The sequence below is a fragment of the Colossoma macropomum genome, unplaced genomic scaffold (assembly GCF_904425465.1).
Source record: "Colossoma macropomum unplaced genomic scaffold, Colossoma_macropomum, whole genome shotgun sequence".
NCBI classification, from domain to species: Eukaryota; Metazoa; Chordata; class Actinopteri; order Characiformes; family Serrasalmidae; genus Colossoma; species Colossoma macropomum.
The window spans coordinates 14,788,648-14,800,323 of record NW_023494798.1 but is presented as its reverse complement, the minus strand read 5'-3'; the positions used below and the strand labels follow the sequence as shown (position 1 = coordinate 14,800,323).

General features: G+C 37.5%; 1 protein-coding gene across 1 annotated transcript in view; it reads left to right on the top strand.

Moving 5' to 3' along the window:
• The first annotated feature begins 895 nt into the window (after positions 1 to 895).
• nlrc5 (NLR family, CARD domain containing 5) overlaps positions 896 to 11,676 on the top strand; it is a 31,331-nt gene continuing 20,550 nt past the window's right edge. The window contains exons 1-4 of the mRNA XM_036585354.1: positions 896 to 1,154; positions 2,221 to 2,543; positions 3,062 to 3,130; positions 3,277 to 4,996. Of these exons, the coding sequence (XP_036441247.1) occupies positions 2,228 to 2,543; positions 3,062 to 3,130; positions 3,277 to 4,996 (2,105 nt within the window). The 5' untranslated portion in view covers positions 896 to 1,154; positions 2,221 to 2,227. The remainder of the gene's footprint in view (positions 1,155 to 2,220; positions 2,544 to 3,061; positions 3,131 to 3,276; positions 4,997 to 11,676) is intronic.

Here is an 11,676-nt window from a genome sequence, read left to right as displayed (position 1 = left end):
ACACTGATCAGGCATAACATTATGACCACCTCCTTGTTTCTATGCTCATTGTCCATTTTATCAGCTCCACTTACTATATAGGTGCACTTTGTAGTTCTACAATTACAGACTGTAGTCCATCTGTTTCTCTGCATACTTTGTTAGCTCCCTTTTACCCTGCTGTGTCTGATCCACTCGTACCAGCACAACACACATTAACACACCACCACCACGTCAGTGTTACTGCAGGGCTGAGAATGATCCACCACCCAAATAGTACCTGCTCTGTGAGGGTCCATGGGGGTCCTGACCACTGAAAAACAGGGTAAAAGGGCGCTAACAAAGTATGCAGAGAAACAGATGGACTACAGTCTGTAACTGTAGAACTACAAAGTGCACCTATATAGTAAGTGCAGCTGATAAAATGGACAATGAGCATAGAAACAAGGAGGTGGTCATAATGTTATGCCTGATCGGTGTATGTACATCTATACTGCTTTCAGATTGGACATTGAAACAGACATAGTAACAAGTAAAAATGAATGGACTCGACCAGAGAGGAGAAAATAATACAGTAGATCATAATAATAATAATCTCTTGTGCAAGTGGTGAAAAATTAGAATGTCTACTTATTTTCTGTCTGCATGTACAAAATACACTATGTTCAAGCTGAACAATATACTGCTAAAGAGTTTCAGTATGAACCAGCTGTGAGTAGTGCCGTGTAAAGCTGGGCATTGCTGTGTTAAGGTAATTACAATGAGAAAGCACACACACACACACACACACCACAAACCACCAAAACACATTAAAGACTCCGGTGCATGTGTTTTTGGCCACACGGTGGTGCTGTTGTCTCCCATTCGATTTATGAGGAACTGTAAACATGACCTGAACTGACCTGCTTTTTTTTTTTGCGCTTTTTAATAATACCGGGCAAGTTCATCCACAAATGCGTGGAAAAGAAGTATACCTGAGCTTTATATGTAATTCAGTGCTGTTCGGCTGTGTGTAAACTCACTCACTCTCAGGACTGCATGACTGCGCGCTTTAGTTCAGTATCACTGTGAAAAGTTCGATTCAGCCCGAATTAAAGAATCGAAGCCAAATCTGCCCGGTTTACTTTCGTTTTCTCTTCGTCGCCCTGGCGAGATGCGACCAGATGGGCGCGGTGGTAAGCAGCACCAAAATTAAACTCTGTTTATAAAACAGCGTATTTTTCTAATTTTTCTCCTCGGGATTGTAACATCTCTGGCTGTTTCTGTTTCGGGATCTCCTGTGTGGTCTGGTCTGTAAGGTCTGGCCGTTACCTCCCGCTGAGGTCGTTAAACGGTTAAACGGAGCGGCGCGGGGCTCGTGCGCCAGAACCTGGGCGCGTGGCTTGATAGCAAAACCTTCACGCGCTGCAACTTTGGCGCCCTTTGGTTGTTCTGAATTTGTAGTTCGCCATATAGTTAGCCTTAGCTCATAGCTCACTACGCCCTGTGGAGAGAGTCCTGTTTAATGACGCACGTGAAAAACTGAAGGTTGGAATATGCGGGGTTTGGTGCTAATCCGGCTCTTGAGGGGGGTTTATTTCTATTTTAACATAAGCGGTATTATTTTTATGCATATTCAGCAGTTAACTAAGGCGTATACTGTATTGAGCCAAAATGGAAGCAGTGTCTTTGTCTCTTTCATTCAGACTTTCATTTATCTCTCTATGGGAGGTATCACATCCTATAGGGATTAATGCAGGATTCCTTTAAGAATCTTATAGTGACTTAAGATAATGACTATAGTTTACTTCAGGCTATTACACAAGTATTAGGTTACTAGAAGACAATAACTACAAGGATTTTATAGGTGGCAAAAATGATAGAGTTCTATAAAAGTATTATACAGAATTATGTAATTCTTTTAATATTATTAGCCCCATTGCACTTATTAAAGAAGCTCAGAGAACACAGTATAGTGTGCTTACTTAAATTCCCCTTACCATGTTAGGTAACTGCCCGCACTGCTTAGCAATATGTGTGACCTAAATAAAACAGACTGTGTTTCCAATTTACCACACACACTTGTATGGCAACTACAGGTTAGCTGTTCTGTCCTTCGACAGCATATACGTACTGAAATAGGGATATTTCTACATCTGCAAATGTCTACTTCAGTGATCTGTACCGATGAAAACAAAATGAAGTTCCTTAACTCAAAATAAGCAGTTTCTTAAATGAGTTAAAATTGTTGTTTGCCCACAGCAAATGGATGAAGATGGAGGAGGTCGATTTGGAGAAGGATGTTATGAAAGTAGTGGCCGAGGAGGCCACTGTAATAGTGGACGTTCTGTGCAGAGAGAGGAATAATGTTTTGGAGCAGATCTATGGCCTGGTGGAACGCAGTACTCGTGACTGGCTTCGGAGCCTCCCCAGTCTCAGGGAAAGGGTTTTGGGCATTGTGGATTATTTCAAGGCCTCAGATCCTCAGAAATGCTGCCAGTTTCTCGAAACCATGTGGATGTTTTGTCAGAGTATTCCCTTGGACTTTGAAACAAAGGTGTTGTCTATAGCTGGATCTTCAACTGGTAAGTAACATATGATGTAGTGTCACCTTCTTAGTGTAACAAAGAAGCTTCAGGTCATGTGTATCTTGTGCATGTTTTATACGAGGCAAGTAAAAATTGCAACCTTATTTTTAATTTTTTGGTTAGGATAATATAATTTAACACAGTCATTCAGAGTTTTAAGACATGTATTAGCATGCAGTGCTGCAGTATCACTTTCTTTCCATAACAGAACGTAACCAGCGGTACTCTTATTATGAAAAGACAAACTATTAAATCTATACGTATGTTTGTGGTAGATTTAATTGTATTCTTTTTGTTGTGCTATATGAGATGAAATGTAATGATGTAACTGTAAGAAAAGATGTATTTACTTAGTGCCGATCACAGGTCATTATACAAAGTGAAATGAAGTGAAAGTGAAAGAAAGATCGTAAAAGAATAATTGTGGCATATTGGGTATTGTTTATATGCTCTTATGTAGAGATCTGGAATTTACCTAAAAGTCTGATTTGTTTTTTTTAATGTGTGCTTTGAAGGAGCGCTGAGCTGTTTTCCAGAGACTGAAAATTCTCCGCGATCATGTAACGCAAAACGTGTATGCTTAGGTACTTTTGACTTCTGTCTGTTCTAGACCAACACACATACCTGCAAACTCACATTTATTATGTACAAGTAAGGACTATAATGTATATTAGTTCTAATACTAATTACACTAATATTAAGAAACTAACACTAATGTTTTTTTATTCAGACCAGGTGGAGAGTTACACAAATGCAGTTAAGCTCTTACTGCAACAGAAATTTGAGAGGGTGACAAAGGATGTAGTGAAGGAGGTTTGCCTGGACGAGACATGGATGTGTTTAAGGCAACGAAATTCTGCTCGACTGAGAGACAAATCTGCACAAGCTCAGGAGGGTGAAGAACCCTTAGAGTGTAAAGAGTCAGCTGAGTCTCTCTTGAGGTCCACTGGCCGAGTGGTAGTACTGTTGGGTCAGGCTGGTTCTGGTAAAACTCTCCTGATGCACTGCTTGGCCCATCATTGGGCCCAAGGCTTCTACCCCTCCATTAAGCTTTTGTTCCTGTTGGAATTCCGCCAGCTCAACCTTGTGTCGCAGCCATTGTCCCTGAAAGAGCTGTTGTTTCGGTTTTTTCTTCTACCTGAAGGTGGCGATGAGCAAAGTGAGGCAGTTTTCAGTTACATCCTCTCCAACCCAGAGAAAATCTGCTTCATATTTGATGGATATGATGAGTTTGGGACAAAATTCACGGATCCAGAGAAGCTTCCTAGTCCTTTAGGCCCCTACCAACAGTTATCAGTGGCCGATCTCCTCTCTGGGATCTGTAGCTATAAGATCCTGCCCAAGTGCACTGTGCTGGTCACTTGCAGGCCACGGGATGTGATTGACCTATTTGGGAGTTCCGGCTACCTTGTCGCAGAGTTGCTCGGATTTAGTCAGCAACGTGTGAAGGAGTACACTGAGAAGTACTTCCAGGAAAAGGGAAGCGAACTTAAAGAAAGGGCAGCGAGTCTGCTGATGGGGAGCCGCCATCTGCTCTCCATGTCTCATGTTCCAGCACTGTGTCATGTCTGTTGCGTCTGCTTGGACCACTTTCTCTCTGAAGACACATCTCAGTCACATGTAAAGCTGCCCACCTCCTTGACTCAAATCTACCTCCACATCTTGTCTGCCTTCCTTAGTCGTTGCCAAGGTGGAGGAAGCACCAAAGTTACTATGCCTTTACTGCAGAAGTACAGGGGTCAGATCGCTGAGCTGAGCAGACTTGCAATGAATGGCCTGGAGAACAGTCGCATAGTGTTCCTTGCACAGGACCTCTCAACAGAGCTAATGAACTTTGGTGCCAATGCTGGAATTCTGTCCCGTGTGGATCTTACATGTGCAGATGGATCCCGTCTGGGCTGTGCCTTCATGCACCTCACCATGCAGGAGTTTCTGAGTGCTTTGCACCTTATGACAAGCCCTGACATCTCAGAGTCACAGCTCAAGAGGAAGCTCAACCTGAAAAGTCGTTGGACTGCCAGGACTGATCCCAAAACCGTTTTCACAGATTCCCTTCACCTGTTTATGTGTGGACTTGCTGCAAAAGCCTGCAGATCGAGTCTTGCCCTGCTGGAAGGTAGTGAGGATGCCATAGCTGTGGTGAAAAAGCGACAGGAGTCAGTCCTTAAGATTTTGAGGAGCTTCGTGGGGACTGCCAGCCAAACCGGCCCCAAAATTATCGAGCTGTGCCGTTGTGCCCATGAAACACAAGACATCAGTTTGGCCAAGGATGTGGCGTCAAGAACCCGCTTTGAGCTGCGGAATATCAGACTCAACCCCGTCGACATGGATGCCTTGGCATTTGTAACATCGGCTGCTGATCAGATGGTCTGTCTGGACTTTGGTGGCTGTTCCATTGAATTAGAATGTCTGAGCATCATTCCAAACTGCAAGAACCTAGAACACCTCATGTGAGTTCCAAGTCGTTTTATATTCAATACAACACAACAGACCTTTGCACATTTTTTGTGGTTAGAAATAAAATGTGGTCCATTTTAAAATTTAGATCAAATTTTTACCTGTTTAAACAGAGTCCAAGAGAGCACAATTGGCCTTTGCACTCTCTGGGTGGGTAGGATGGCGCTCCTACGCCCTGCAACACGATGCTAGCCAATGCAGGTGTCTGTTAGCTGACGTAATAGAATTGACAGTTAGCGTTCTCCTCCAAGTGCGCTCAGCTGTCCGATTACGTTAGCGACAGTTCTAAAAGATGTGGTGACTGGCTTCACATGACTCAGAGGAAACTTGTGCTTACCTTCGCCCTTCTAGCGGTGGTGGTATTGTATGTTTGGGGGAGTCCTAACTATTGGGTGGATTCGGAAACTACTAAACTGGGAAGAAAATTGGTAAAAAATTACTGTACCCAGTCCAGCAAAAAACAACTTCCATCCACAATTCACAATCATTAGCATTTGGTCTGAATATCCCTTAAAATAAGTACTCAATGTAAAAATGTTTATTATCTTCCTGCCCAGGGTTAGCTGACAGACCTAGCTGTATTAAAAAAAATAAATAAATGGTTTTTTTGGATGCTTCATACTCTGGTCCCTAAAAAGGCTTATGCTGGTTCATTTTTTTTACATAAATTGAATGACATAAATGATCACATTTAACAAAATAAAATTATATTAAATCTGCATCGACACATTCAGTGCAGATAAAAGGGAACACAACATAGGAAATCTCGTGCTGCAGTGCACTGTAGGAACAAACATTAGGAGTGCATTGATCCTGGGTTTCTATGGCCAATTCCGATTTCTTTACAGCCAAATCAGCTGATCTTTTTGTCTGTTTTTTATTCACCAGAATTTTTATTCAAGCAAGAGACAACAAAGACACTGACATTGTTTATTTCTTCTTTACCCCAAACTATCCCTTTGAGAGTTAAATGAATGCCCTGCCACAGTCAAGTCAAAATATTTGAACATAAAGAAAGTTATTGCTATCTTAGCTGTTTGCCACATCATATTGGAGTTAAAATTCATTATTTAATTAGTTATATTTCAGCTTCAGTTTAAGGGTATTTGGGTCAATGATGTATAAGGATTTTCAACAGGCCAATTTTAAAATACAAAAAATAAGTATATCTATTGCAATCGCTCAAACACGGAGAATGTTGTGAACCCATAAATTCATATTAAAATTTTAGACTAAGTTATTTTAGTGTTTTTTCATCTAGATAAAATGGCTGTGGCCTTAAAAAATGTCATGTAGTGTGACCATGAATTATCTTAAAATTAATTCATTTCTTCGACACACTTAACTTTTTAAGTCTTTAAAAAGTTAAAAAAGTTTAAAAAAAGTTTAAAAAAAAAAGTCTTTAAAAGGTCTCAGTAATATAAAGTATTTAGAAACAAAGGGTTTGCATTAGTTTTGAGTTTTATAAATAATGATCTCATATTTTTGTTCTGTAATGTCACAGTCGCCTTCTTAAATGAAGTAACAGACCTATTTTTCCTGCAAATCGCATAAAACCTCATATCATCAAAAATCTATTTAAAAAGATCAATAAATGGTAAATTCCATACAAAAAACATTTGAACGAGTTTTATCATAATTTTAAAGATTTGTCCAATGAATCATAAACTTTCTTTTACTAAAGTATAAGTGCAGCACATTCATGGCTTTGTTTATAATAAACATTTAATTTAACTTAACAGTGGAATAATTTAATTTTGATTTTCAAATCATTTTGATCAGAACCAAGTATTATCTGTTGTTTATTATCATGTAATCATGCCTTATAACAAGCAGTCTTAATTGAAGCGCACATTCGTGGCCTTGTTGTGAACAAGCATTTCTTTTCTGATAGGTATTGTCCATGTGAAAGTGGGGCATGTGATTGTCCCTGTGTTTATTTTAAAACATCTGCAAAATTTTCTCTCCATTTTTGAAGTTACCTGCTTCCAGTGTAAATTTACGTACACCAGCTGAGCAACAGCAATAATAATGACAGACTATATACAGAAATTAATTTATCATATATTGTGCACTGTAAAAAGTTTGTTGGTTCAACCTAAAAAAATCACTTCCTTTAATAACACGCAAATTAACTAGTTTTATTCAAACTAAATAAATACTTTGAATAAACGATTCTTTCATTCAAAGCATTTTTTATTGAATAAAACTTGTTTAATTGTTTTTTTCCACATAAACTAATTTTTTAACAAGCCACTTTTTACAGTTTGTTGACAGAAAGGATCTTTAGTGCTACACAGTGATGCAAAAGTGAAAATGTCTCCTACAGAAAACATACTCAAATATGACATTTTCCTGCTAATCTTAGTGCACGAATTTCTGTTTATCTGCTGAGTTTAAAGGTAAGATAAAATTGAAAACTGTACTTACATTGGCATAGTTGAATAAGAAAAGTTTGGTACATGGAACTGACATACAACGAAGCTCAAACCCTGTAGTCTCCTCTTTCAAATGCAGATCCCGCATTTGTAAAAGTGGTTAGCAAAACAGGATAAATGATACTATTCATACCTGTGGAACCTTTCCCTGCCATTCTTTCTCTGGTACACAGGAAAAAGATTCTTACTTAAACCTACAAAATTAATTAATGTGATAACAAGTAAATTAACTAATTTTTTACTACCTAAGTAATTAGTTTGAATAAATGATTTTTTAAATCAAAGTAAATTGTTGAGTACAGCTAGTTCAATTGCTTGTTACCACAAAGTAATTTGTTTAGGTAGAACTGAAGAAACACTATTTACAGTGCAACTAAAACAGTAATGTAATATAGCATCATGCCATAAATCTACGGCGTATAGTTTATTTTATTTTGAACTAAGGATAGATGACGGCAGATGCAATGTTAACAAAAAATGCAGCTCCTCCAGGTAATGAAAAAATACACAAGAGCAATTTTGATTTTAAAAAATGTTTAACAATTTTGAACATTCATTTCTCTAGCAAGGTACTCCACTCTTGCTGCAGGGTCAGAATTAACATGATGCCTATGGTGAGCGATATTTACTTTGCGTGGCAGTGGTATCAGGTAAAATAAATGAGAACAGTTCAAAATAAATAAATAAAAGTGAAGTGAAATTACATGTACTTTATTTTTTGCACTTTTCTCATTATATTATACAAAGATTAAACATAAATTGTTGTTTCTGAAATATTAGAAAAGAATATTCAAATTGCATTAAAATCGATTCCAAAAAAACACTAAAATAAAGTACTTTATGTATATAAATCATCAACTGAATATACAGCACAAAAACTGCCAATCTAGGACATATATTTATTATAGAAAACACTGCAGTGGTCGCACCACATGATATTTTCTAGTTCAGTCAAAATTTACCAGTACAGAATTGGCCACCTACAGAAAATAAGCTAGCTTTCCACAAAAGGTAACAATGAAATATATAATGAAAATATATATTTGTAGAAATAACTATATCCGTTATTTTTTTGAGGTCATACCACATGATGTACAAATGTGGAAACTACATGTCAGCCGTTAAAAAGGTTATTGTTTCCCAAATTTCAGAGAGACTTACAAATCTGCTTGCTGCTTCCATGGGTCCTTGGCAAACATAAACGTCCCAAACTAGTCATTTCTTGATGGTCACACCACATGATTTTTCATAAAATGGACATTATCAGACAAAGTTTGTTTGTATATTATGATGGAAATAAAATTACGAATGCTTTGCAATTTTGTACAGGACTACAAAACACTTTGGAAATCATGCCAAATGGGACAAAAAATAAAAATGACTAGATTTAGAGTAGTTTCAAAGAAGTTTTCAAAACAGCAGTCATGGCCGGACGGTTGCACCACATGATATTTTGACCCTTTAAGTAACAGGAAAATTACAATTAACTAACATGTTTTGAAAGTGAGTAGATATGTGGGAGAGGTACTACATATATACATATATATGGTACCTTTTAATGCATTTAAACCTTTTTTAAACTAAAATAAAAAAATGCTGTCGGACAGAAAATTTAGGCATCACGTCATTGACCCGTTTGCATCCAAATTAGGTGAATGGTGTACTAATTAAAGCCATAGCCCGTACATTTTAGAGGCTCAACAATAATTGGACAATTGGCTGCTCATCTGTTCCTTGGCCAGATGTGTGTTATTCCCTCATTATTCCATTTACAAGTAAACAGATAAAATGTCTAGAGTTGATTGCAAGATTGGTATTTGGATTTGAAATCTGTTGCTTTTTAACTCTTAATATAAAGTCCAAAGAGTTGTCACTGCCAGTGAAGCAAGCCATCATTAGTCTGAAAAATCTAAACAAACTCATCAGAGAGAAAGCAAAAACATTGGGTGTGGCCACCTGGAGGCCAGAATAGCATGGAAAACAGTTGTGTGATACTTCATCAGAGTAAGTACAGAGGGATTACCACAAGATATAAACATTGCTAAACCTGGAAAAAGAATATGAGAGTTTGCAAAAAAAAAAAAAATTAAAAAAGCAGATCTGTTACATCTTATAGACGAGACAAAGATCTTGCACCAGAATATTGGGAAGAGAAGAATATGAAGAAGGGAAGGAACTGCTCATGATCCAAAGCATACCAACTCATCTGTAAAGCATGATAAAGATAGTGTAATGGCATGGGCATGCCAGTAGAACTGGGTTATTTTGTATTTATCAATGATGTGACTGCTGGAAAAGCAGCAGGATGAACTCTAAAGTGTATAGGGCTATATTATTTCAGTCAAATGCAAACTCATTGAACAGTGCTTCGCAGATGGATACTGACTCAAAGCATACTGTGAAAGCAACCCATGACTTTTTTAGGGCAAAGAAGTGGAGTGTTGACAATACTCACCTGATCCCAATTGAACTGAGCATGTATTTCCCTCCCTGAAGTTAAAATTGAAGGTAAAACACCCAAGAACAAGCAGAAACTGAAGACAGCTGTAGTAAAGGCCACGCAAAGCTTCACCAGGGAAGAAACCAAGTGTCTGCTAATGTCTGTGGGCTCCAGGAAGTCACTGACTCAAAGGATGTTCATTGAAGTAGTAAAAATGACAATGTATGATTGTTACTTTACCCAATTACAAAGTTAATTCCAAAAAAATGTGGAACAGTATGTAAAATACTACTAAAACAGAAAACAGTGATAAGTAAATTCTGTTTGACCTATATTAAATTGAAAAAAGTACAAAAACACCATATTTACCTTATGAACTTTGTTGTTTTTATAAATATACACCCATTCCAAAACAGAGACAGGAGCATATTTACCACTGTCTTACATCATCTTTCCTTTCAACAGCTATTAATAATCATTTGGAGACATCAAGACACAAATTGATCAAGTTTTGAAAACATAATTTTATGCTATTTTTATGTTATACAAGTCTTCAGCTGTGCAACCGTTCAGAGCCTTTGTTGATGAATTTTGAATGTAGTAAGACACACATATTCATTGAGAGACAGTTCTGGATTGGACAACAAGCCAGTCTTACACCTGCACTCTAAACAGCCATGCTGTTGCAACACATGCAGGCATGGTGTTGTCATGTTGAAATAAGCATGGGTGTCTAGAAGGCAGCATATGTTGCTCCAAAATGTGATCAGCATTAACGTTCATACTTTCACAGATGTGCAGGTTACCAAATACACTCCCGTACCACAACCACATACTGCAGGTTAATAATACACTCCCGTACCACAACAGTTCCTGTTTTTTTAACTTTACGCTGGTAACAATCTGAAAGTCCGACCCATCCTTACTCATAAAGGATAAGGCTTTTGCTGGATGCTTCTTTCATATCCAAGCACGATTTCATCACCTGTTTCACAATGTTACAAGTTTTAAATTGCCTCTGTCCCAAATATTTTGGAATATGTTGCAGACATCCATTTCAGAATGAGCTTATGTTTATAAAGACAATGAAGTTGAATGGGTAAAACATCTCAGATTTTGTCTTTGTACTGTTTTGGTTCAAATACAGATCAATATAGATTTATAGATCAATTTTTTCTGTTTTTTATTTGTATTTTACTGACTGACAACTTTTTTGGAATTGGGTTTGTACTTTTGAGCTCCTAAAATGGGGAGCTATATATGTAATTGGTTGTAGTTCCTATACTGTTCACCTGATTGGATGTAAAAACCCTCAAATTAAAACTGAAAGTCTACACTTTTAGCTCATATTCATTATTTAATTTCAACTCCAGTATGCTGTGGTACACAGCTAATATATAATATATAACCAAATATTTATGAACCTAACTGTATGAAACACATGGACTGATGGGTAGGCTTAACACAAACACAACGTTTAAATGCAGCATGTCTTTATGATTATTTTTCATTTCATCCTGGCCTATACCTATAGGGACTGCCCCATAACAAAAAGAAGCTGCTCAGCAGAGTCTGCTAAATGCCCCTTCAAACAAATAATCTTAAGAAGATGCACAACAAGAAGAAAATAGAAAATAAAAATAATTAGGAATTTTTGGAAGATTTTTTTCCTACTGTCTATTCTGTATATTCTTGCTGTCCAAAGAAAAACAAGTATTTCCAAAATAGTAACTTCACAGGAGATGGCATTCCTACCTTTTAGTGTAATTTAATGTAAGAGATTTTGGGGTGTTGA